The sequence below is a fragment of the Cuculus canorus genome, chromosome 7 (assembly GCF_017976375.1).
Source record: "Cuculus canorus isolate bCucCan1 chromosome 7, bCucCan1.pri, whole genome shotgun sequence".
In the NCBI taxonomy this organism is placed as follows: Eukaryota; Metazoa; Chordata; class Aves; order Cuculiformes; family Cuculidae; genus Cuculus; species Cuculus canorus.
The window spans coordinates 28,438,221-28,464,846 of NC_071407.1; the positions used below are offsets into that span (position 1 = coordinate 28,438,221).

General features: G+C 40.6%; 2 protein-coding genes across 4 annotated transcripts in view; both read left to right on the plus strand.

Moving 5' to 3' along the window:
• Positions 1-16,556, plus strand: part of WAPL (WAPL cohesin release factor) — a 68,418-nt gene extending 51,862 nt beyond the window's left edge. For all 3 annotated transcript variants that reach the window (XM_054071308.1, XM_054071310.1, XM_054071309.1), the window contains 11 exons: positions 125-352; positions 4,858-4,969; positions 5,914-6,011; positions 7,609-7,685; positions 8,824-8,996; positions 9,311-9,426; positions 10,138-10,299; positions 11,548-11,755; positions 12,952-13,040; positions 14,111-14,206; positions 14,564-16,556. In XM_054071308.1, coding sequence (XP_053927283.1) covers positions 125-352; positions 4,858-4,969; positions 5,914-6,011; positions 7,609-7,685; positions 8,824-8,996; positions 9,311-9,426; positions 10,138-10,299; positions 11,548-11,755; positions 12,952-13,040; positions 14,111-14,206; positions 14,564-14,629 — 1,425 coding nt within the window. In that variant the 3' untranslated portion in view covers positions 14,630-16,556. The remainder of the gene's footprint in view (positions 1-124; positions 353-4,857; positions 4,970-5,913; positions 6,012-7,608; positions 7,686-8,823; positions 8,997-9,310; positions 9,427-10,137; positions 10,300-11,547; positions 11,756-12,951; positions 13,041-14,110; positions 14,207-14,563) is intronic.
• A 6,579-nt stretch (positions 16,557-23,135) lies between these two features.
• Positions 23,136-26,626, plus strand: part of GRID1 (glutamate ionotropic receptor delta type subunit 1) — a 599,405-nt gene continuing 595,914 nt past the window's right edge. The window contains exon 1 of the mRNA XM_054071863.1: positions 23,136-23,211. The gene's annotated coding sequence lies outside the window, so the exon portion shown is untranslated. The remainder of the gene's footprint in view (positions 23,212-26,626) is intronic.

A 26,626-nucleotide genomic window follows, 5' to 3' on the forward strand; every position in this document is an offset into this window, starting at 1 on the left:
TGGCATAGGTTGGGACTTGTCAGGCCTTTTCTTTTGTCCATCTTCAATTTGTTTATTAAAAATTGTAGAAAATCTGCCTAACATAATTACTAAAAACTTTTTTTCTTTCCTTTCCCAACCCAAGAATTTGTCCCTTTGTACAGCAGCTCTGATGTACATCCTGAGTAGAGATCGTTTGAACATGGATTTAGACAGGGCTAGTCTAGATCTGATGATACGGCTCTTGGAATTGGAGCAAGATGCTTCTTCGACCAAGCTGCTGAATGAGAAAGACATGAATAAAATTAAGGAAAAAATTCGGAGACTCTGTGAAACTGTTCACAACAAACATCTCGATCTGGAAAACATCACGGTGGGTACCATGCTTTTATTTGAAAGACTTGGCAGTAGTGGAATGCTTAATAAAATGGAACCTGTAAGCATCATCCTTAAACACATCTCCCAGCCAAGGAGTCATGACGTTTTGTCTACCCTCTATGTATGTATGGCTGCACTGCAAATATTTTCTTCTTTAAATTTGAAATTTCTCAAAGTGTGGTGGCAGATCTGTTGATCACCATAAGTGGCTGGATTTTTTTTTTTTTCTTTCCTTCCTTTCTTAAACATTTTTGGTTTTTATGAATGTATCTTCAGCTGCCACAGAGTGAACTGGTTTTGTTTAAAAATATATTTGGCCAGACTTGATGCCTAGCATCAAGATAGCTTGAAAAATAAAGGGTAAGTGGCAAGTCTTTTTATGAGTGTATTTAAGGAATTGATGACAGATTGATGAGATAAGTGGTCATAGGTGGCAAAAATGAGTAATGCAGTTGTACTTTTACTGAATTTCAGTATAACAGGTGATAGTATGATCTTAGTTTAATGTATTCATTTAGTGTTTTAAAGACTCTTATTGGGTTTTGCCGTTTTTCATGTAATTCTAACACCTGACTGGAGAAGCTTCTGATCTGTTGTTTTCGAAGTGAGCTTTTTTTAGGGCTTTATCTCTGCAAGCAACATGTCATCTTCTGCCAGTAACCTACAGTTAAGATTGTCCATGTTAGGTTAGCTCAAAAGATCATTTGACTTGTTGAGCTGGAATTGCCTTTTGTAGTTTTTGTGATTCTTTGTTGATTTAGGAAGAGCTTGGCTTGTTTTTTTCCCCCAGAATTCTAACTACGGGACAGCTGAATTTATTTGAAAAGGCAGTAGAAAGGGCTGAATTTTGGGGGAAGAAGATAAAATTGATGACTTAATTCTTAACCTTGGTCATCAGATTTTGGTGACAGAGAAGTGTTTCAGAGAAGTTTTAATCTTCTTTCCTACAAACGTGTGGGGAGGGAGCTTGTGTTGGTTTTGTGGGCTCTGAAATTTGTGAAGGAAGAAATTAATTTGAGATTATTTTCTTCACTTCTTACTCTCTGAATTCCCATGGTAGAATCTGAAGATGCTAATACAGGGTGAGATTTGTTCTCTAGGTGGTGATCAGCTAGGAATTGGTACAATCAGTGTCTTATTTTGGTGCTGTTTTGGCACTGCAGGCAGCTCACGTAGCTCACAGCCTGTCAGTTCCAGGATATCTTTTGCACTATAAAATGTAAGACAGCTCCCTGTATTAAGCTGGAACAGCTGGTACAGGTTCCTCATTGCTAAAGCATCCAGCCACGCAGACCGCTGTCTCCTCTGTGAGCTTTCCTCATATTCATAGTCTGAGCTAGCCTGATTTTTTATGAACTGTAATTCTGTTTTTGTGTTTTCTTGGGCATGAGTTTTAAAGGGAGAGGATATATTAAAAGGGACTTTGTCTTGCAGGGAAGTTGTGCATGAGTTAAGAGTAATAATACCACAATCCATTGTTTTCAGGTGTTCTGTTTTCCTGAGGCATTTCTATTTTTTAAAATCATGTTGAGTTGTTATAAATGTGTTGAATACTGCAGTATCTCACAGATGGAGACTGGTTCCCTCCCAGCTGCACCATCTAGAAGCATAGACTGTGTAGTGCTTAGAGAGTATATGCAAGCCACATGAAATAATTAGGTTCTCTTCCAGTTTATGATGATAGCAGTGGTATGTTCAGGTAATGACAAACTTCATTTGTGGGAGGTAAAGTTGCTTTCGCGTAAATCTTCGTCACAAGATATAAGAAGTCATCTCTGTACTGGATGACAGGCAGAAAAGGCTAACAGCCATGCAAATCTTCTAGGGGTAAAGAGGAGACCTGTGCTGTTCCAAACTCTGAGATATTCACTGTGAAACAAAGATTGCAGCAAAAGTTATGATAACTCCAGTTTGTGCCTATCCAGTTACACCTTGGGTTTTTTGAATCTTGCACAGATCAAACAAATGCAATCAATGCTGCCATTCTCTTCCTACAGACCATGTTGTTTGAGTGGCTGTCTAGAAGTTAGGTGGGACTGATTTTTTTTTGAGTATTCAAAGAGGTATTCAAAGGGTTCTGTTTTCTAGACTGCTATGATCGTTAAAAATGTAAACCCAGAAACTGGAAAGGAGTTCTCTGTGGGTTGAATTTGTTCCAGGTTTTTTTGCTGGCTTAGAAGAAGATAAAACCTGAAGAACTTGGCCTTCACGCTAGCAAATGGCACTTGCCTGTCAGTCTCTCTAGCTGATGCTTGCAGCAGGCTCCTCTCTGCTGCATCATAAGGAAGATCTTCAGAAGTGACCTCTCATTTCAGTTGCTGAAAGAGGTTATTCTGTTTTTCACTCTCAGCTTAAGGCTGAAAGCTTAAGGGAACCATGTGTTGAACCTTGGTGTTAAAACTTCATAGTAATTGACATAAAAATTGGATAGAATGGATTACTTCCCTCAAAAGCAAAAGGGTTACAAGGTTTGATTCATTTTATTAAAAGAAAAATAAATTGAAATTGTGTTCTTATGCCCAGTAGTATAAATATCAAATCATATTCTCCTGGAGTCTTTTGAAGTCTTATTGCCCTTTGGTGAAAAACTAAGCACCATATTTTAAATAATGTGTGGCCTTTGAGCTTTCGAGGTGACGGTATTTAAAAAGTTAACTAAATCTGCAGCCGTTAAGATCTCTAAGGAGAGTTTTGATTCTGTTCCTATCAATCTGGTTTAGGTTATACATGACTTCAGATACCCATGTTACAATATTTTCAAGCTCCATTTATAAATCAAAAGGAATCATATGAAAAAGATGGGAAAGCTTCAGAAAGCTAGGGATCTGTCAAGCTGCTGTTTCAGGTTCTCCCTCATCGTTCCTCAGAATGCTTTCTCTTGTGGTTAGGTTCCAAAGGGAAGTTCTCCATCCATTGCTTGAAATATCCTCATCACCTTTAGTGTTACGTTTTTAACTTAGAGTTTTTACAGGAGTGAGGATTTGGACCTTGTATCTCCCAGGGATGAGATGAGGATGCTCTGTAACCAGGTGTGTGTTAGCTTCCCCCCTGTGGGAAGACTCGAGCAGTAGCTGATGGCAATTAAAAGTCGTTGGCAGTTTCCCTGGTGGTGAAACAGTTGCAGCAGTTGCAGCTCTGTGTTTTTTTTTCTCTGTGATGGGGAATTGAGATGCTCTGACTCTGGGAGACCTGATTTAGATTTGCTGCTGCTTGTGTTCTCTTGCCCCCGTAATGCTTCCATGACTGAGGGACACTTGCGTTGATGCTGGAGAGATGCAGTTGCTGTCCCCTCCTCCGGGACAGTGTGCTGCAAAGCTTGCTTCTCTAAACTGGAGATGGAAACCTTTGGCTGGGAACTGTTCTTTATCACAACTCGTCTCCAGCTTCCTTTTCCTCCTTGGAAATCAATACTTTGAAAACAAGGAAAGCAGCTGCAGACGTTGGGGAGTCTCATACAACTTGTTTTTCCAAGACAGTGGGGTATTTACTCGCACCTGGTGAGTGCTGTTACTCCCAGTAGGTGCTGAGCTCTGAACTGGTACCCTGGAACACACTGCAGCGCTCGGAATAAGCACAGTCCTCTGTGAGGCATTGTAAATAAATGTGTCAGGAAGGGCTGATCGCTTGAGGGGTTAAATTCAGTTAGCTCTAATGAGATATTGTGGCTTTTTCTCTGACCTTTCCTTGTATTTCTGTACCATATGTGAGATTAAGCTGATAGCACTGTAAACTCGCCTGCCTGTTTGCCAGTCATTACAGAAGTGGATACCGGTTACTTTTATGTAGGTGTAAGTTTATATGTATCTTTTATTATTAGCATTTGTCTTTTGTTACAGGCCTTTGGAAAAGCAAGTTATAGTCTTGACTTTATAAATGGTGTTAGTTTTGGTTTGGTGATTAACTAAGGTAATCACCTAAAATGTCTTCAACTTCCATTTGCAGGAAGCGAACACAGCTTTGCTGTTGTTGAATTGTGATATGCATTCCTCTTTTTTAAATAAACAAATCAGCAAAGGTTGTAAGATTTTCTACAGAGTTTAATTGCTATCTCCTGTAAGTTGAAAATTAAAACCACAGAATACCTACTTTAGAATCAAATGTATTCTGCGGGCAGCAGAGCCAAAGTATTTGGGAGACAGAGAAGCAGTGTTCACTGTGGCTCTTCTTGTTTTTTTTTTCCTGCCTGGCCAATCTGTCTCCTTCCTCCACTTGTTTCTTTTGGTAATGAGAGGCACAGATGAAAGGAGGCTGCTGAGGTTTTCTAAGCTATTAATAAAAACAGGAGAAGTTGAAAATGCGAAGTACCTTTTCATCAGTTCCACGTCATGGTTTTAAGATATGCATATTTTTCCATCTGTTCTTGCTCCCTCTGGTGGTTCTTCAGCTTGGAACCGGTGGCTTTGTTTTATGACTTATATGTGACGTGTGTTTGTATGATTTGATGTATTGGCTCTGGCTGCATGTGATGATGTCACTAACTTTGGAACCTCACTCTTTCAGACCGGGCATTTGGCAATGGAGACGTTGCTGTCTCTCACCTCCAAACGGGCTGGGGATTGGTTTAAAGAAGAACTGCGACTTCTGGGTGGTCTCGATCATATTGTAGATAAAGGTATTTCAGAGATGCTGCTTTGATGGTGTGGAACATTAGTGAATCTTGCTAAGATGTTTGCTCTTCTGAACGTTTGTTTTCTGTGCTTAAAAGTAGAAACACGGTGTATTTTCCTCAGCAGTGTTAAAGTACACAACTCGATATCAAGTCACTGGGAAATATTAATGACTTTAATCTGCATGTGGGATTGGAAATAGTTCTACGGTTAAAGAGAATGTGTGTAATGTTGCATATAGCGTGTGAGATTTGGAAACGGCTTCAGCTGAGGCAGAACACAAATTACTGTGTACAGCACGCTTACTCTAGAGTAGAATCTCCTGTACCATCTTCAGGAATTACTTTTCAGGCCTGGTATTTTTTAACTAAATATCTCAGGAAAAGTCAGTCACGGCGGGGTTTTGTTTCCTTATATTTTAAAGCTATGTCTTTGGATCAGTAGCTCACAAATAGGAATTGGGACATTTCTAAAATGAATTCTTCAGCTGTGTACAGCCTAATCTAAAGTAAGCATGGACAAAGGAAGGATTGAGAAGATGAAAGCATTCAGCTTGCACATGGTTTCAGACTTGTAAAGTTTGGGGAGAGTTTGCATGTTGTATCTTTTTTTGCTTCTACACAGCACCACATTGCAGTTAGGAACATGGTCATGTGCTGTACAACATCTTCGTTGTCAGTAGAAAGTAAAACAGTTGGATATGTAATTTGTGGTAACAATCACAAAGTCTGAAAGCCAAAATTGTTAGGATTGGCTGGGTTTTTTTTTAATGTACATGGTGAAATGAAAATGTTTTGAATGCTGATCGTGTCTTGGTGGTTATTTCCTTGTATTAGATTTTTGTAAGTGTGAAACAAGGTTGACAGCAGCTGGAAGCTCGTTAGTTTATACATTTGGCTTTTGAAGACGTCTTACTGATAGTAGAAAACAACTTCTTTTTCTTGTTTAGTTAAAGAATGTGTGGATCACCTCAGCAGTGATGAAAACGAAGAGAAATTGGTTGCTTCATTATGGGGTGCAGAAAGGTGTTTACGGGTCTTAGAAAGTGTGAGTATGAGCTGATGCATTATATTCCTGAAAAACACTTTTTCTCAACCAGAACTTTCTATGTTACACTCTTTCAATATATAGCTGCACAATAACATTACAATATTATTTTTTTAATGGAAGATACTTTCTGATTTTTATCAGTGCTCCTGGAATGTTTCTGTGAATATTTTCTTACCAATCTATACATATGTGCAACGTTGAAAGTTTATTTTTGGTAAGAATAACTGAATGTAATATGATGCTGTTTCCTAAGTTCCTAAAGAAAACTGCATTTTATGGATGTTGTTTTCAAGGCACAAGCTTGACGCTAGTGTGTCTAGTAAAAACGTATCACTATAGAAGTACTGTTTTCTTAAAAGCAATAAATTAATGTGCAATTTAATTGCTACTTTGAAGTGTCATCTGGCTAAGTGCTGAGAAAGGAAAATGCCCTGAAAGTCAGACTATTCCGCTTATCAGTTAAGCGTGTGTATTGAGATGGTAAATAAGTTCTGACGAGACCTTTGAATAGAATTAAAATACATGGTGCTTTTGCAGAGCTTAATGGACAGGAGTTGGAGGATAGGCTTCTCTACAGTGCCTCGTTTTGCTAAGTTTGTAACTATTTGTTACTCTCGTTACTCCTTTTGTGTTGTGGTACTGTAAGCATGCAGAAGTGTGTTGTGATGTTTTAGCAATACATTTTAACTCATCAGAAAATGATGTGCAAGTTCAGGGTACAAGTCAGTGAATCTTAAAGCACACTTTAAACCAAAGTTAGAGGGCAAATAGGTACAGCAGTAATTTGTTTTCTGCGCTAAAATGAAAGGACAGGCTCAAAGATAGTATAAAAGTAAGCCAAAACCTGAGAAAGATGAACAGTTGCTGAAGCACTAAGTCAAGGTTGCCTGCTTAAAAATCAGTGGTGCTTAGCATTTACCTGCCTTCTGATCAGCAAGAGAAAAGTTTTCCCATCCAATTTCTGCTTTTATATTGATAGGTGGAATTGCCAAGCAGCAGAAGAGCCTTGTTTAGCGGTAGAATATTTGAATTTGAACTTAAGACTGGTTTGTGATGTGGTAAGATCCTTAGGAACTTGAGAGAGACAACAAAAATCGACACACTGAATCAGGCAAATTTCAGAGAAGAATTTGTACCGTTTCTGAAAATTGATTCTGAATTTTAATCAAGGAAATCAAGGAAAAACTTTATTTTTATACTTGGATGCATAATAAGCTCTCAGAAGTGGAGCTGATGCCCAGTCCTAAAAATACCATTACATATGTAATAGTATTCTGTTATATTTCTACATATGCTTACATATCCATGCACATGTGTATACTTGGGACACTGTAATCCCGGGATATAGTTTGAGGGTTCTGCTATGGCAGAACATTCTGTACCTGAGAAGATGGTTTTATCTTCAGTGCCACAATTTTGTGTGGCTAATTACAAGTTGAAAACTCCAAGGAAATACTGGACGATGATCAGTGGAAACTTACACTGGATAATAACCAAGAAATGTGGAACTGAATACAATAGAGTGGTAGTAGAACGGAATGCTTTCACAGAGAAAAAGTCCCGTTTCAATATTATTTTTTCCTTCTCTTTTTAGGTAACTGTGCATAATCCAGAAAATCAGAGCTATCTGATAGCATACAAAGACTCACAACTCATAGTCTCCTCAGCTAAGTAAGTTGTAACAAAAAGGTATTTTTGCGGAGCACTGTATTTGCTAAGGGAGGCAAATTGTTATAACACAAGATTCTAGGGGAGAAAAATACAGTTTCCACTCTTGCTTTTCACTGAGTAATGCTAAAGTTAGTTTGATGAGGGTATGAGTACTATGAGTCCGCAGCACTGCCACTCTTGGTTCTGTAAAGCTGTAAACTATGGATTCAGCTCCTTCTGCACCGAGTTAATATGAGGGCAGAAGAGGGCAGTTGGGAAGTGACATTGTCTTCATTATGCCTCAGTGTTTACTGAAATGGCACATACGAGAATTGACAGTGTAACTAAGAACTAAAATAGTGAGATTCTGTTCCTAGCTGTTCTCCCTGGCAACCCCTCTAACCCAGTTATCAATCTGGGTGAGGTCTCAGTTGGCTGGCAAGATTGTGGCCTCCTTCTACTGCTCTCCCTAAGAGAACAAATTAAGCTGAAAATTTTACGGTACAGGCCTCATTGGAAACAATTTCATGGCTCTAGGTTTGATTTTTTTTGAGTGTTTCCTTGAATTAAAAACAAAGAAGCAAACCAGTTTACTGCGTCATTTAGGCCTATGTACATATCTGACATTTTTAGTTTTGATTGCATTTGAAATCAACGTTGTCAGTTTAACACCAAACTAACATTGTGCAGGAGAATCGTGCCTGTGGTCCAGTAGCATAATGAGATTAAGATTTTCCTGCTAGGAAGTAATGTGTCATTTATTTATTTATTACAGAATGGAAATAGCTCTGAGGACAGAACAAGAGAATGTTTAGATAACACTGTCAGAATAATGTTGTGCCTTGATGGTCAAAGGATATGAGAAGCTGGGTTTGTAGTGAGAGGAGAGACCTTTTGTAAGACCTGTGATGAGACTGGAAAGAAAAATTACCTTTTGCTCTTGAAATCTCAAGCTGATTAAGCCATAAAGCTTTCCTGCTTTTTGTTTTCACAATTTCAGTTGAGCTCATCAAAGATTTTACAGGCGATAACTTTATCACTTACTATAGACTGGGCATCAGAAAAATTCTGTATTTGAGGTTATTTCCTGGTGAAATGAGTCTGAGTGGAATGTTCCTCTGCTATGGAGGTAATTCTGTTCTGCATCTTCTCCCCGTAGAGCACTGCAGCATTGTGAGGAGTTAATCCAGCGATATAATCGCGCTGAAGATAGTATCTGTTTACCAGACAAGCCTGTGCCTCACCAGAATGTCACTAACCATGTGGGTAAAGCAGTGGAAGACTGCATGAGGGCCATCATTGGTGTCTTGCTCAACCTGACAAACGATAACGGTAAAAGAATCTAAAAATTTTTGCATATCTTGTGTTAAAGCGTCAAATAAAACATTAATGTAAATCTATCTTATGCTGATTATGGTGTTTTCCATGTACGACGCAATAAAGCAGTTATGTATGGTAGGTGCTTGCTTTACATTAATCAGTAATTTGTCTTTGCAAATTGGATTCAAGATCTTAAGTGTTAAGATGCGCGCTTTGGCCAGGAGAGTCCAGTTTGTCTTTAAGGCCAAGAGGTTTTTATCCATCTGCTTATGATAACAAAAATGAGTGCTTTCAAACCTGAGCCTCTGAACTCTTTCTGTTTGCAGAATGGGGTAGTACAAAAACAGGTGAACAAGATGGTCTGATAGGCACAGCTATGAATTGCGTGCTTCAGGTTCCAAAGTTCCTACCTCAAGAACAGAGATTCGATATTCGGGTGCTGGTAAGCAAGCCATTGTGTTTGTTACATCCACATACAGAGATTTTCCCCCCTCTTGTGCATTTAACTACTCTGGTTCAAATTGAGGAGAGGCCTTTACAGTTTTCATTGGCCGTATATGTGCTTACTGAAGAATTTGAAGGTTTCTGTAATGCATTGGTAGGTTTCAGCTCTAACCATTTTCCCTGTATTTTGTGGGGAGAAGCACGCTGCTAGACGAAGAAAGAGATTTATCTCAATAAATCTCTGAATTCTCTGATTGTCAAATGTCTTTTCAACTTTAGAAATATGATGGGTGGTGGTATTTAAAAGCTTTACCGGCTTTACCTCAGCTTGTGTAAAACGGGTCTGTGTGGCCTGAACAGTGAAACTATGCTTGTGAAGGGTCTTTTGAGAATATAAGCTGAAGGCTGGACAGCTGAATTCCTAACCTGTAACTGAAATCTCATCTTTAAAAACATTGAGAATGTTTTTATGTTCAGAATTGGAAAAACGGAGATCGCTGCGTACAGGTCCTCATATGCAGGGATCTCAGTTTTGCCTCGCATTCCTTTGTACCCTGATCCCTCTATCAAACTGTTTTGTAAGGGTGTGTTCAAACTTATGTATCTTCAGAAAGAAAAGACGTCAAGAAGACATTGATCTGGATAGGCATTTTTTGCTAAATTATCCTTTTGTGATGTGTAATCCTTTTTGCCTCTCCAATTTTTACAGGGATTGGGTCTGTTGATCAATTTAGTAGAATACAGTGCTCGGAACAGGCACTGTCTCGTCAATATGGAAACATCCTGTTCTTTTGACTCCTTCTGTGCTGGAGAAGGAGATGAGAGCCTAAAGATGACTGGACAGATCGATGCTGTTCAGGCTTTAGTGCAGGTAAGCAGTGTGGTTTTTTGTTAGCATTCCTCATTATCAGACTGCCAAGGGGGAACGGAAAATTCTGCAAGGAAGATTTGTCAGAATTTTCTTCTGTTTAGTATTTTGAGTAATACATCGTGGTGGGGAAGAGGGGTGCTGCTCACAGTTCTGACTTTTTCAGTACCGTCTGCTACAGAAACAGCTTGCCTGGTAAAAGACAGTGGTATCTCTGTTACAGACATCCAAAGGCTGCTCTCGTGCTCCATAAAGCTTTCTTGTTCTTCCTATACAGTTTATTTCTTGTTTTCTTGTTCCTAAATGGTTTACTTTGAGCTTTGTTTTTATACCAGCTGTACTAATTGTGAGCTACTCCTGTCTTACTTTGCTTCTATAGGTTTGGTTTTAAGTACTCTCTTTTGGGGAGTTTGCACCTTTAAATTAAAAGAATAAAGAAACTGTCGTGCTTTATGAGAGCAATAAAATATGGATGCAGCGATTATGGATGCGAAGTAGCATTCCTAAATGTATTCACTAAGTTGTTTAGAAAAAAGAAATCCACTAATTTTAGTGATTGAGTTCCACTGTGCAAACTGAAAGTATAGAAAGGAAATGACAGCCTTTTTATTTCAATGGAGATAAGAACTGCTAAAAGCATCCATAAAATTCTATTTAACTATGTGAAATAGCTGTCCAGCAGCAGGCAAAAAAAATAAGCAATAAAAATAATAATATTAAGTATCTTAATTTATACAGCTCAGCAAAGCAATATTTGCAACCGGTGGTTGTGTGGTTTGGGAAGGAATTCACAAGATACAAGTGCACAATATGAAGTTGCCTTGATCATTTTAAATTGTTCTTTCAGCGTTCTGCCCTTTATGTGTCAAGGGAAAAGCTAAGGGTGCAAAGAGGGGAGATAGCTAGCAGCAAAAGCAAGTAAGGGCTGGTAGAGAACAGAAAACAGGAAAATATGGCAACTTCTTGTCTTCAAGCTGTGTCTGAAAGAAAACAATCACACCTGTACAGTGTCCCAGAGGAGCCTGCGTGGTTCGGCATGGGGAGGGTGTTGGGGAGGCTGTTTCTGTGAGCACAGTGTTAGTGCGGGATAAATTCTCTTTTCCTTTGAAGAAGGAAAAGCTGCTGTTAAGGAAAGTGTTGAAGACTAACTGTTTCAGGGGGCAAATTGTGAAGGGGAAATAAGTTTTCAAGTATTGAACGTGTTTAGGTTTTAATTTGTAATAGAAATTCTCCTGGAACATTTCCCCTTAGCTCTTTCTTGAGCGTGAGCGAGCGGCCCAGCTGGCTGAGAGCCAGACGGATGAACTGATTAAAGAAGCTCCTACTGCACAGCACGATAAGAGTGGGGAATGGCAAGAGACGAGTGGAGAGATACAGTGGGTCTCCACGGAAAAGCCGGATAGCACTGAAGAGAAAGATAAGAAGGAAGAAGATGATGAAGAACTTGATTTGAATAAAGGTACGTTGTCTGGTAGTGATGAACTCAGGAAAGGTGAAGGACTCTGACTGCATAAACTGCCCCTGGTCCTCTGTGCCCTATCTGCGTGTGGTCTCCTGAGCTGAGATTCCCTCAGCATGTCCCCTGGTGAGACTGTTATGGATTGTAAGCAGTTTGGAAGCATGAGTAGTGGAAAAAGTTGTCCTACTTCCTGTTTTCTTAATATTGCCTTCTGGCAATTCATTCTTAAAAAAAACACAAAACAAACCTTTTTTAGGGACGTTCTGTGTAAGAAATATTCTGAAAGGGGTGGCTTTTAGATTTTTATCTTGTTCTGCTGAAACAGTCCTGGGAAGTTACCTGCCTTAATTTTGTTTCCCAACGTATTGTGACCCATTCTGGTTTCATGCTGCTAGTTGGGTTTTTTTTCCTCCCTTCCCCATTTGCACATACGCTGCTTCTGTCCCATCTTCTTTGTGTCGTGAGTTGTTCTCGCTCTGTTGGTGGCGTCTCAAGTGCCTGTGTAACAACTTGATGTGCTGCATCTTTGGCAGTTTGTTCCAGGAATTTAAATGTCTCCAGGCAGAGTTAGGCAGTTTCTCCGGAAGGTCAGAGAAATCAGTCCTTCTCATTTAACCTTCTAAACAGTAGGTACAGCAAGTAGACTTTTAAATCTTCTTATAGTAGGTGTGGTATATTACTTTTTCCAGCCTTGCCTTATCTTTCCACCTTATCATTGCTCCATCAGGTGGTGTCTGTAGCTATTTGTGGCTTGCCAACAAATATTGAGTCATTAGCAAAAAGTGCTGTATCTGTTATCCTTTAATACAATAAACTTCTTTTAGTGAAGTCTTTACTGGCTTATAGTGTCATGTGAAACATTTATATTTGTATTGTGGTGATTTAAGCATGCAGTTTCCATATTCAAACGGCAAATAATAATAACAACTATTGTATACTGTAATGAACTGAAAGTGAAGGAACACTATTATTTTTGTTCAAGGATGTGTTGCCAAGTTAGTAAGTACAGAGTTTGCCTGATTCTTGCCTCTGAAGTCTCGGCCCAAAAGTTCATTTTACTTGACAAAAAAGAATTCTGAAAAGAGATAATGAAAGATTGTGTTTGAAGCAGTAAAATATAGCAGCTGCTTTGAGAAAACAATACACTTGGTTGTCTCTCTTGAGAATACAATGCACTTGGTTGTCTCTCTTTCCAGCTCTTCAGCATGCTGGGAAGCACATGGAAGACTGCATTGTGGCCTCATACACAGCATTGCTCCTAGGCTGTCTCTGCCAAGAGAGTCCGGTAAGGGAATGAGTCAATAACTTGCTGTTAATTCCATTATAATTTTTAGTGAAGTAGTAGTTGTCAGTACTGAAATGGGTTTGTTAAGGTAGGGCTCAGTGTGAGTGGTGCATTGACAAGGCTATGCTGATGTGGACAGTTCCATGGAAAGCTGCCAGAGGTATTCCGTGGAAAACAAATTTTCTGAACATGAGTGTGTTTATCAAAACCTGCTGGAATGGAATATTTAACCTCTCCTGCCTCTGTCCCCTTTGCTGTTAGTCTTGGCCCAGAAATGAACTCACTTTGGAAAGGCAAATGAGAACCGGCTCACCTGTTCTGTAATTGTAGCAGCTTGCTTTATTTTCTGGTACTTTCAGGAAGCAAGTTAACATCAGACTTTATTTCTTTTAATCAGTCTGCTTTTGTTTTATCCTCCGTTGAAGTTACATGAAATCGGGTTATGTCCGCAGTAGCGGGAGGTGATTGCCTCAGACTGGAAATGCATCATAGGAAACCAAAGTTAAAACTTAAACACGTGGAACTCTAATGGTTGAGAACTTGATAAACTCTCCTGCCAGATACATGCTGAAATAAAAACGTGGTTCAGAGTGGCTTTCAGGCTTGTATAAACTTACCCTGATGACAGAAGTGGCCTTTAATGTGCTGTCTGCTGTCTGACTCATCAGCTTGGCCCAGTTGCAGTGTTTGAATACTGACAACAAGCCCGAGAATTCTCAGCCCTGCACAAAACCTCTCCCTTCTCATAAAGGCAGGCTCTGCACCTTGGGAGGGGAATGTGTGGGGGTTTCAGTTCTTGATAATCCTGTAGGCCCTGGGCAGGTCTGGTTGTGGTTAATGATCTGTAATGAAAACAAAAACCACCAACACCAAAGCTTTGCAGCTGTTGTTGTTTCCTAGAAACATAAGCACCATAAACACAAGCATTGCTTAAGAGAGACTTCAATCAGAGATGACAGCCTTGTGAATGCTGTGAATATCCTTGGCTTATTGTATCTCCCAAGCAGAGTAGCTTTGTTTGGTGTCAGAAAACTATTTCCCTAATGAAAAGCGGTTGTTTTATTCCTTAGATCAATGTGACTACTGTGAGGGAGTACTTACCTGAAGGAGACTTCTCGATAATGACCGAAATGCTCAAAAAATTTCTCAGTTTTATGAATCTTACTGTAAGTAACACATTTTTAAATGAGCGTTAATATTTTTGTAACAGTGTTCTGTTAATAATCTATACATTTTAGAAGTGCTTACCATTTCTCAGTTTGTGTCTCTTGAAGAGCACAGGGTGATTTTTCTAGTGTTAGCTACTGTAAACCTGTCTGTTATTTTGGCAGTAAGTGGAAGGCAGGTTTCTTTTGGTTCTGAGCAGGCAGGAAAGTATTGTGAATCCTCTGTTTGAACTCAATTGCTTTTACTGATCTCTAATTCTGAATACTGAAATTCTGAAATGCATGGAGCTCTCACATGCTTGGAAGAGGTTTTACAAATGCTTGTTTGTGACTCCTGCTTTCTGTTGCATTTTCCAGTGTGCTGTTGGAACAACAGGCCAGAAATCCATCTCGAGGGTGATTGAATACTTGGAACACTGCTAGATACGGAACTTCCGCTGCGGGCACTCTGCTGCTGGAGCTACCCTTAGACAAAGAAGAAGTCATGAAAGAAGTCCTTGAAGGATATACCGAGAGCATTCATCTGTGTCATTCGTGTTCGGATTTTTAAGGCTACCTGGTCTTTTAACCATGCATTCAGCATTTTCTAAAAGACAGTTACTACACCAATCTGCAACTATCAAAAATGAGGGGAAAAAGGTTCTGAGGAAAATAAATAAAGAAACTATGCTGTTTATGACGCAGTGCAGTATTTAAATATATTTTGGCAGGGTTTACCCTCCCTATCTTTTTTTCTTGCTTTGTTCGTGACAAGTTTCAAGGGGAAGAACTTGCTGCTGATAGTGCAACTGCTGTTTACTGTTGAGCCACTGTTTCGTGCCAGCCAGGTGCAAAGGCAGCTTAGCTACTGAGGTATCAAACAAATGTTATAATAAAGAAGTTCTGGACAGCAGCACCGCTCCTATTTGAGTTTAATTTGCTCTTGCTTTTTTATTACTAGATTATTCCAAAATCATAAAATATAAATTTTTAAATACTTTTGTGATTTTAACTACTGTCTATATTTAAAATTTGTTGGAATCCAAAGAGGCGAGGATTGGATAGTTTATTTTTTATACTGTTTTGATTGAAATTAGGTTGTCGAACTATTTCTCAGTTCCAAAACTGTCATGGCCCATGTACTGTAAACTGATAGACCATAACGCTTTGTAGTTCCAAGAAGCGCGCAAACCTGTGAACGCATAAAGCCATTTGAGGGTACGTGATCCACAACAGAAGCGGTAACTGTAACGAGTTGTGCCCTGTTTAAAAAAAGAAAGGAGAACAAAAATATTCAATCCCAGGGTAGTTTACACTTCTAGGAAGCAATGAAATGCTGTTTTAATTTGTTTCAAGGAAGCACTCAAGATGTATTTTATAATGCTCAGTACAAAGAATTTGGATGTTTTAGGGGGAAGAATTTTAAAGAAGCTAAAACACCAACGGGGATTAATGTTTCCAGCTGACATAATCTTTCTATTTCATTCTTCTGTAGTATGACAAAGTTGAAATGCATACAACGCAAAGCCTTAAATTGCTGATATAGTGAAGATTTTGTTCAGTCTGAGGTCTAGTTCACAGCGAAGCATTGTGTTTGAAGACTTAAGTGGAACAAAGAATCCCTGAAAATACATGACTCTTTTTGACTCTTTTAAACCATTTTTTTTCTTGCACTCATTATTCAGACCAACAGAATTGGTAATTATTTTTATTAAGGTGGTCTGGAATATTTGCAGACTGTTCTGAGATCTGCTTCGTCGACATTTAAAAATACCTGTATGGGTAGTGACATCATGTTATTCCATTGAATTTGTAAAACTTGAAGCCATAAAAATATTAGTTCTGTGTATAATGAGGGGGAAATAACAGGAAATCTAACCTGCTTTTAGATCTTGTGTTATCTCCATGTATAAAGTTAAGAACTCGTGCTTTTGTATCAGTGCCAGCTGTAAATTTTTTACATACAGTGGCTGCCTTCTATGTCTTCCTATTTTTGATAATGCAGATTGTTGGGAATTCTGTGAGGAAGTAACTGATTAGTGGCAAAAATCCTATGTTGGTCATACTCTTTTGCGTTTTCTCTCATCACCTTCTAAAACCTAAGGTATCAGTGTAACTTAGAAACGTTTCTGAGGTTGTGCTCCCCTTTGTTTAACAAAACCCTCAGTTTCGAGAGCGAGGGAGGCTGTATGGCTCTGCATCAGGAGGAAATTATCGAATATTTTCCCATCTAGTTTTCTGGTTTAGAGATTTTTCACTTATAATGGGGTTTCAAATTGATTATGTAGTTTTCTGTGGAGAGATGGAGAGAGAAAATAAAATGTAGATGAGATGATGGGGAAAGCAGGGACACCTTCCTTTCTTTGTTACACTGGTAATCGTTTGGGAATTGATTTACCTCAGTGTTTAACAGTTTCTTTTAAATTGAACTAATTGTCAAGCACTGACAAATGCAGATTTTTTTTTTTTTTGAGGGTGGGGGGAGAAATCACCCTGTGAACTGCAGTGCATTTTTGTGTGTTAGACCCTCAAATAACTCTGCATTGAAGGGTACTTGAGGCCAACTTGCAAATTAAAGTTTTAAAGTAACTTTTTTTCCATTGTAAATATTTGTGTAAATACTCTCAATTGGAAATTAGAACAGTAGAGTACTTTTCTGAATCCAATCCTATTTTTATTTTATACAGTATTTCTCAGCTGTGATCTTTGGAGCAAAAGCCAACGGCAGGAAAAATAGTTTGTACCAGTTTCATGAAGTATGTCTTTGGGTTTTTGTAAATAATTTTAACTCAAATAAAATTGCTACTTTCAATACATATCTTGTCTTTTAACATCTAATAACCACTCCTCTGAGTGACTGCAGAAAGGAGGCAGGGTCAGGCCAATTGTTAAAAGGGACAAAAAACAATACTAGAGGAGCATCCTGAAGGTCGTGCTCTGTTGCCGATGCGTGGGACGACAGCGTTTGGTGCCTGGTCCTGAGGCGGTGGTCGGCAGCGCTAGCTGAGGCCTGGCGTTTGCTGGAGGTGATGTGCACGATCTCTCGACGCGTTTGATTGTTCTGCTCGAGGGGTGTAGTTGGAATAACCACAGTCTGCTAACACGTGAGGGAAACGGGATCTCTGCTTGTTACTGTGGCACTTTTCACATCCTGGGGGTTGTTAAGGGCTGCTTCTGAGAAAAACTAGAAAACTACCTCTGTTTCTCTGTTAATATGAACGCTGATTTAATTTCAGGATGGATTTTTTCCTGTGGATTTTTTCTTAATGGATTCAGCTGGATACAGGTACAATGTGCAATAGTTCATGAGCTGTACAGTGAGTTGTGTGATGTCACCACTTCAACAGGCGTCAGCGTAATGTAACTGTTACTGTGCTGTAAAGGGATGTTTCTGGAGTTGGCAGTACAGAGCGGTGTGGTGTTAGTGTGCAGCACTGCAGGAGGCAAGCACGGCTTTGTGTGAGCACATGGGTTTTAAAAAAATCCTAATGCTGAGTAGAAATATTTCTTCTTGGTTATTTTGTCAGGAGATGTGTGATGGAAGCCCTATGCAATCATAGAATGATTAAGGTTGGAAAAGACCTCTAAGATCATTCAGTCCAACTGTCAGTCCAACTCCACCTTGCCTATTAAGCCATGTCCCGAAGTGCCGTGTCTACATGTTTTTTGACACCTTGGGATGGAGGATCCGCTGCTTCCCTGGGCAGCCTGTGCCAGTGTTTCACCACTCTTGTGGTAAAGAAATTTTCCCAATATCCGGACTAAACCTCCTCTGATGCAACTTGAGGCCTTTTCTTCTTTTCCTCTCACTCTGTATGTGAATGCTTTGAGGTGACATCAGCGTTTTCAGATTCACAGGACAGTTGTGAAGCATCTGTAGAAGACTGGGGAGCCATTGCCTTTCACATGGGTTATTTTGCTTTTGTTTCCAGGTGTGATTTAGTTAACAGCCAAGTGACCTGGCATGACGTGTGTGGTGCAGGTGTCTCTGAAGGTTTAAATGGAGAAGCAGGGGGTGGTGCTAGGGAGGATTTCTCCAGCTGACCCAGTGGAGCTGGCTTTGTGCTGTCGGCAGACTGAGGCTCTGAGCAAATGGGACAGTGATCTCAACGGTATAAAAGCATCGATCTTCCTCTGAGCTGAGCAGCTGGGATGTATGCTGTATCTCACACCAGTTATGTGGGATCACGTTTTTTAACTTACTCTATAACAGAATATGCTAACGGGAGTTCACGCTTTTAACTATGTTTTCAGGCTCATGTACCTCACTGAATTTATAAAGATGGTTTTGGTGTCAGATGCAGTATTCTGTCTTCCCTCGTTTTTCTTCTCTGGACACAGATAATACTTCCTTTGCATGCTCAGCAATCAAAGTGCTGGGAGCACATGGGGCTTTTCCGGTAACTTTTTTTTCATTCCCATACTGTTCTTGTTCAAACAGCAAAGAAAACAAGACTGTAGGTGTGAGTTCAAAAGATAAAGAGGACATAAGTAGCTGCCCTTCTGCATCAAGCCCGCCCTTATGGGATGGCTCTTTTGCTGGTTGTTAGAAGATAACGAGTCTGGAATTTGCCCTGAATGCTGCTAACAGAGCATTTTCCGCACCAGGCCAATGTAATTTTGCGGCTGCTGCTCTTCTGCTGTGTGTAAGAGGCAAATTCACCCCTAGGTGAGGGGCATGACTGGATCCTTTTAGCTGTGTGGAACAGAAACCGTCGCTACATGGGGTTTTTTTTCCCAGCCCTCCAGGACCCCTGTCCAAGAGGCTGTAATTTATTAACACCTTTGCAGCAGCAGTAGGTGCAGATAGTCTTACCGTAAATAAAAGTGAAACCATTGTTAATAATGCAGCTGCTCCATGTCCTTACCCAAGGATCAGTTGATTTCCTAATGCTATGAGGATCTTTGTCCCAGCTGTGGAAATGGCTCAGCCTGCAGGTGCAGGTTATGCCTCGGTTGCCGTTCTGAGTACGATGGTTTGCTCTGGGACACCAGGCGCTCCCTGCTTATGGCAAGGGCGTTTTGAGGGAAAACAGTCCTCATCAGGAGAGCAGAGGCTGCCTGTGGGTTGAGACAGGCACTCACCTGTACCGTTCACCTTCCTGCCTCTTCATCTCATAACCCCTTGCTTTTCCTGCTGGAGATTTAGCTTCCATTTTGTCAGTTTGGAGGAGTAAAGGCCGAAGAATCTCTTGGTGTGTGGAAAGCTGGATTGCTAACTGATAACAAGGGCTGTTCCGCAGGCAGTACCCATCTCCTTTTATCCCTGTGGTATAGACTCAAAATCCTTGTCTGTCTGAGGTGATCCAAAGTTATTTAGAGGAAAGTTTGGTGTTGGATAAACATTAATAGTAGGGCAAACTTTTGCAGGGTGGCATGAGGTGATATAGAAAGGAGGACTCTTTGGAGTAAAGGGAAGAAAAACAGGAATTTTATTTAGATTTGGTGTGGGAGTTCTTAAAGTCTCCTGTATTACAACAAAAGATTTAGTTGTGTCTCTGCATTTCATTTTTTTTTTTAAAGTAGGGAGGAAGACTTAACCTGGAGCGTGGAGTGGATTAAATTATTTTTATTCCACCTGTAAAGCTGACCCTGTGATTGTGTTCTTGAACACAAACAATTCAGTGTTGGGCAGGGGAGCCAGCAATAATCGTTTGTGTGCCTGTTGCTTCTTTTCCCTGAACTGTACCCTCTTAAGAGGATTAAATATATTCTCACCGCTGAAAATGAGGAATAAAGACACTGAAAAGAGGATGTTCTACCATGAGGGAGGCTTGAGTCAAAGGTACACCAAAGAATTTATGTTTAATTGTGGGGGTGAAGATTTACCGCCTGGATAAATATTTCTGTTTAACATCCAAACCAGGGTTCAACAGGTTCTTCACTTGCATTAGTTTCACCTTAAATTCACTGGTGTTTAGTCATTAGAAACTAAAATCTGAGAAAAGTAACAAGAGCTACAATTTGAAGGAAAAAAACAAACCCAAACAAACACTGATACTAGAAATACTTGTACTTTTTTGCAGCCAATAACTGACCAAAGACAATGTATTTAACTGGCCTATTTGACAGGAGAAGTACTTGGGAACATGGCTGGAATGTGCGTCCTGGTGACAGTTACTGCTGTGTGGTTTCTGCGTTACAGTATTTGACTTGGTGGAAAGCAAACCTTGATGAAAAATAGTGGGTAAGTATGTGTTTCTCTGCTGGTTCGTGTGTGAAAATCAAGGTGAAGGGCGTTTCTGTAGAAGTTTGAATGAGAAAGGAAAGAAAGGAGTCAGGTTTGCATCAAAACCCACCATTCAGGAGCTATGCACACACCTTGCTGCCTCTGGAAATGATCCTAAAGTTGTGGAGCCTGGGTTTTTTTTCATGCATGTGTTGTTGGCTCTTATTCCAAACATGTGGTTCTTGACAGAGTTTCTGGAGCACAAAGATTTAAAATGTCCAACCCGTGTTGTTTTCTGATCTGATGTTTAATTTGTAGTCTCTGAATGGAGTTTAAGTGCAAATAAATCAAGGAAAGTGTGCAGTAAGGTGCAGTTGTGTCACAGCTTTACGCTGAGGCATAAATTTGTGTTCAAAATGTTGATATTTGGGTTACTGAGCCTCAAAAAGTAGTTTAGTAATGCATTATGTAAACTGCTGTGTAACATCTGGTGCCATTTTGCTGGCTCAGATTTTGAATTTTTGCCTTCATTCAACAAGGAATTTTAAGGCAAAGCTGGCTTATCCAAATTAAAAATGCCATTGGGTTTGTCTGGGTTAAAGTGCTGTAATGAAATTATATTTTAGCACCAGAAATGGAGCATTTTAAATTAAATAGAAGGGATGTAGTTTGTAGTCTCCTTTACCCCAAATATTTTTAAAACATGGCAATACATTTTTAATAAGGAAAAAGTTAATCTTCCTAATGCAGAAATCCAGTTGTAATTTGCGTGCTGAGTACATTCATGCTTATCATACATCCAATTTTTAGAGCTTCATCTTGCAGAACAACATTTTACACTTGTGATACCTGAGATTACACTGAGATTCTTGAGGAGAGCTTTGCAAGATCAACTTTGTAGCTATTTTATCCCAGTTAATCATGAATTTTCCTCCTTCCTTACTTGATGTAGGTTATAATCATTCTATAAGTATCATTTCAAACATGTGACAAAACCAAGTATCAAATGGGGCTTCAAACATCATTTGTGTGTTCCTGCAGAGTATCAATTAAAATTATTGGGACAAACCAGTACTCCAGAATGATTTGCTAATCTATTATACATCCAGTCTGAGACTGTAATTAAAAAAAATCATTCTGTTGGGAGAACTAAATCAATTTTTGTGTCCCTCATAATAAGGCATAAATATATGGCTATCGCAGTGTTGCCATACAGCGTTAAGGGGTTGCTACAAAGACAAAACATCCTACTGCTGTAATTTCATTTAACACTTGTGATTAGCATGTGGAAGTTTTCAGGAGAACTAGTTTGTGCTGTCGATTGATACATGTAAGGTAGCTTCAACGTTTTTAAATCTCCTGAAAATTACTTGGAATGTGGTTTGGTTTTTGAACTTTGCCAGCTGGAACCACACAAAATGACTCTTGACACATGGTTGTCTACACAATCCTACCCTTCTCTGGGAAGATTTCCACTGGACACAGTTTTCGAGATGCTGAATTGGAAGATTGAAGTTGTTAACCTTCGTTTGTCCTGCACTGTGCTGATCTTGTTTAAAGACAAGCTCAGCCTTTGTACCTTTTTCTGGGAAAAAAAACCAGAATGCAAACCATACGTGCCCAGCTCTTAGCAAGACCAGAAGTCCTTCTGAGCCAGTTTGAGCACAAGATCAGACTCAGAGGAGGTCAGATTGAGGAGGTCCATGTGGCCAAGCCTACGTGCTTGAAATCCACTGAGCAGGGGTGCGATGCACCTGAAGGACTTGGCATGTTGATAGAACTAGAAGTGGCTGTCTCAGGCTCTGGCCCCAAAGCTCAAGTTATTCCCAAAGGAAAAGCAGAAGATGAAGTGGGGGAAGGTGCCTGCGCAGGCTGTTTCTGCTGAACACCAGGTTTTGCCAATCCTAGAACTCTGCTGTGAGTTTCCTGGGCACAAATTCAAAAGCCACACGGTTGCTGAGCCATTGCTAGCCTCACTCCAGTGAGAGGAGTGCGCAGCATCGTTGGAATGTACTTTCCCTCCTCGGCCTAGCAAAAAAAAATCATTGCACTGAGATGTTGGAAATGATTCAACTGAAAGACCCGATGGAGTTCTGTGAACTCCAGATACAAACCCCAGCCTTTTTACCCCCCCTTCTTCTGTTTTATAACCTGAATAACCAGTAATATGGAACAGTGAGAAGAGGTTAAATAGCCCAGAATTCTCCAGCTTGAAAAATAAATAATGGTATACAACTGGGAACAAAAACTGAAATATGATGTGGAAAACATAAACAGGAAATGACTGTTCCTCCCAGATCTCTCCTCTGTTCTTACATGATGGAGCCAGTTCAAATACCAGGTAACAGATTTTAAAATAAGCAAAACCAAGCACATTTGAACACAGCACCGAATTAAACTGTGGGACTTGCTGCCTCACAATACTGGGAACTGTTTGCTCTGAACAGTTTGCTACTAAGCATGAGCCTCTGCGTACCAGGCAGCTGTGATTCACAGCAGTGCCTGAGGGAGTGGCAGCAGGTCTCCTCAGTGTCTCCCAGAACTGATCCCTCCTTTCCAGTTTAGCATCAGTCCCCCCATCCCTTACTGCATGTTTGTTCGTGACTCTCCAGTGTGTGCATGCAGCAAGAGCAGCTTTACAGGGAGCCTAATTCCTCAGTTACCCAGCAGCGCCCCAGACACCACTATGCTGCAGGATTAGCTGGGCTTAAAGAGTCGTGTCCCTGGCCAACAATCCTAGAGCAGCAGACGTGCCCAACTCTGGCTCTCCTGAGAATCAGAGGGTTTCCACCCCCGCAGCTAAAGCACTCTCCTTCCTGCGGAAGGATTTCCTTGATCTGCTTGGATGGCAGTACAGGTCTGTTCCCATTTCTATCACACTTTTGATATGTATTTTCCAGAGCTCGCTGTATACTCATTTTTCCCCTCTGATTTCCCTTCAGCTCTGATTTCCCTGCAGGTCCCCCCTTTCTCCCAGCTTCCATGTGCCTACCAACCCTTGTATAAACAACTTGTATTCTTTTAAAAAATAGTCTTAGTCCCCTCTGAATAATCTGCTACACTCAGATAGCATTTCCAAAATTACTGAGCAAACACCATGGCCAGACATGCCATGGCAGAAGATCTCACTCACATTTTGACCCTGGGTAGAGTTCCAGCTTCTGATGGCTGCAGACGGTTTCAGTTATTGTGTGTATCCCCTTGAGCTGGTCAGGTCACACAGAACCAAGCTGGTGAGAAACCTCCTTACCCAGTCTTTCTGCTGCTTTTCACACATGCTTTTCAGGAAAGCTCAGCTCTTTCTTTAATGTTGTTCTCCCTTCCTCAGAGTGACAGAGAGGGAGCTGTGTGGTGGACGTCCAGCATGCAGATCAGTGAGAGGGCAGCCAGAGCTGTGGACGCGCTCCTACACTCCCTGTGAAATACTGATCTTGGGGCAGTCTTATGGGAAACAGCAGTTCATCACACCATAAAAGTGGCAACACAGAGCTTGACCCATGCACTGTCACACAGTGCTCATTTTGAGTCCATCTAAAGATGTGTGAGGGCTTCAGCATAGTTAGGAATGTAATCTTTTAAACAGGACTCCCTAAACTGAATTGCAGATGGAAGTGACACGAATTCAGAGAGTGGCTCGCAGAAATGTATACTGCCCTGGTGGAAGTACAGCCCCACATTGATTATTAAGGAGAGGTATTTTTAGCCAGCATTTGCAATAGTTTCCACGTGTCTGAAACCTTATTCCCATTAAAGTTCACTGCAATGTCAAGTACTTAATTAATTGTAAGATTTATTTTAAAGGAGTTACTGCAACTCGTAGAAGTGTATGTAAAAACCTCTTTGATTCCTTTCCTACCACCTCCAGACTGGGAAGGCTAAACAATCTTAGAAGTTTTAGCCACGCTTTCTAACATCACGGAGTGCCAAGTTTGCCCAGGATATAAATATACATCAGGAGGGCTGGGAGTAGGGGGGAGTGTGGCAGGAAAAGTTGTTTTACAAGAACATGGAAAAATGTATAAATGTCTGAAGTTGAATTCAATAAATAATTTGCTATTCTAGCAATAAGAAATGCAGACTTTTTAAAAAAGTAAATTGAAAAAAAAGTAATTGCAACACTTGCAATCATTTGTACAAAAGGAAATCCTTAACCAGTTGGCAGCTCTTAGTATCGATTGGCTGAACTGATAGGCTAATTTACGTGTAGGAGTAATGTACATTACCATGACAACTTTTAAATCTTGCTAAATTCTCCTTTTACTACTTAGATTTGGGTTTTTTGCTGTACTTTCTCCAAGAAAAGGCCCTTCATCCTGCATTTCAAACCACGAGTGCGCTTGCAGTGCTACTGTGACAACGTAGAGTAGGCTTAAAGCATGTTACCCTCAAAATCTTATTTATTAAGTAAGAAGAAACAGATCATATATAGAAAGCCAAGAATTTATCATTTGCATAATTGAAATCTCAAGTCTAATGTAAGAACCATAATCAGTCCAGTTCTACTTATTTCAGGAAAAGAAAAAACACTTCTTGACAGAAAGAACTGCAATAATAATAATAATAATAAAACAGTTAAAACAGTTATACTTGCTCTTCCTAGCCTCTTCCCCCTTTCCTGGTGTTATGCTCACCCTGCTGTTGCTGCTTGGAGTCCTCGGGTTGGTGGCTCAATTTCACAGCAGGGTTGCTAAAGCTGGGCGCCAGCACGTGGAGTCTTTTGCAGGGAGGAATGTGAAGGTGATGGCTGCATTCTTCTTGCTCTGGGGTCCTCTTGGGGACTTTTTTTTATGTTTGCCAAGAGACTTTCACACTTTGCTCTTTCATCACTTGTTTGCAACTCCATACAATATCCATGTATGATGTGTCTTGCATATGCTAAACTTGTTCTTTGCTCTGTCGTCCGTAAGAAGGTAGCTTTGTGTAACTCTAGGTGTGCATTTCTTATCAATGGAAAAGAGTTGTTGATTTCTTTATAGCTGTGGGGTCTCCAGTGGTAAGGCTGTGCTTCGTCTTTTGTCATCTTGTGCTGTGCTCCTCCCCATAGCATCACGTGTCTCCACGTCTCGAGGCCTGTGGCTGTCCCAGGCCTGTATTTCTCCATGCTACGTCACTATGGTGGTCATACTTCGATCTGCATGGAACAACTACTTTTTGCTCCTGTATGGTAGAGTAATACCATACAAGGACAAGCAAGAGGGAAAACAAATAGTCTATAACCATTTATAACTGTTGAGCATAGCCCTGAAGAGAAGGACTTGAAGGGTGCTGGTGGGGTGCACTTGCAGCCCAGAAACCCAACCATATCCTGGGCTGCATCAAAAGAAGTCTCATCAGCAGGTTGAGGGAGGTGTTTCTGCCCCTCTGCTCTAGTTAGAGACCTCACCTGGAGAGCTGCAGTCCAGAGAAGGACTACAAAGGTGATCAGAGGGCTGGAGCACCTCCCGTACGAGGACAGGCTGAGAGAGTTGGGCTTGTTCAACCTGGAGAAGAGAAGGCCCTGATGAGAGCTCATAGCAGCCTTCCAGTACTGAAAAGGGGCTACGAGAAAGCTGGGGAGGTGCTCTTTATCAGGGAGTGCAGGGACAGGATGAGCAGTAATGGTTTTAAGCTGAAAGAGAGAAGAATCAGATTAGGTATTAGAAAGATTTTTTTTTTTTTTCCTGTGAGGGTGACGAGGCACCGGTACAGGTTGCCCAGAGAAGTGGTGGCTGCCCCATCCTTGGAGGTGTTGAAGGCCAGGTTGGATGAGATTGAGCAACCTGATGGTGGGAGGTTTCCCTGCTCATGGCAGGAAGAATTGGAACTGGATGGGCTTTAAGGTCCCTTCCAAGCCAAATTGTTCTATGATAACCACCTGGTCAGAAGAAAAAAACACTATTGCAGCTAAGCCAAGGTAAAAGAAAGCTTGCAGGCAGGTCAGCGAATGTTCACCCAAAGCAAGCCTGGCACGAGTCAGTGCTGAGGCCTTGAAAACTCAGTGCAAAGCATGTGGCCTGTGACTAACAGCAGCAATATCTGATACAGGGCTCCGGGTTACACGCAGGCAGCTGCTGTATCAGCAGAGTGCAGCAGCCGATGCGGTATGTAATGCTGCTGTGTCACAGCCCCGCTGCAGATGCCTGCCCTGCTGACAAAAACAAGGCTGTACAGGTGCAGAGCAGTGATGTCTGGGATCTTAATTACTTCTAATACAATAAAAGAACCCAGCCTGGCATTAAGGTCTTGCTCTAAGTTAGCTGGGCAGATACTTGAGTGGAAAAATAGCTTACAGA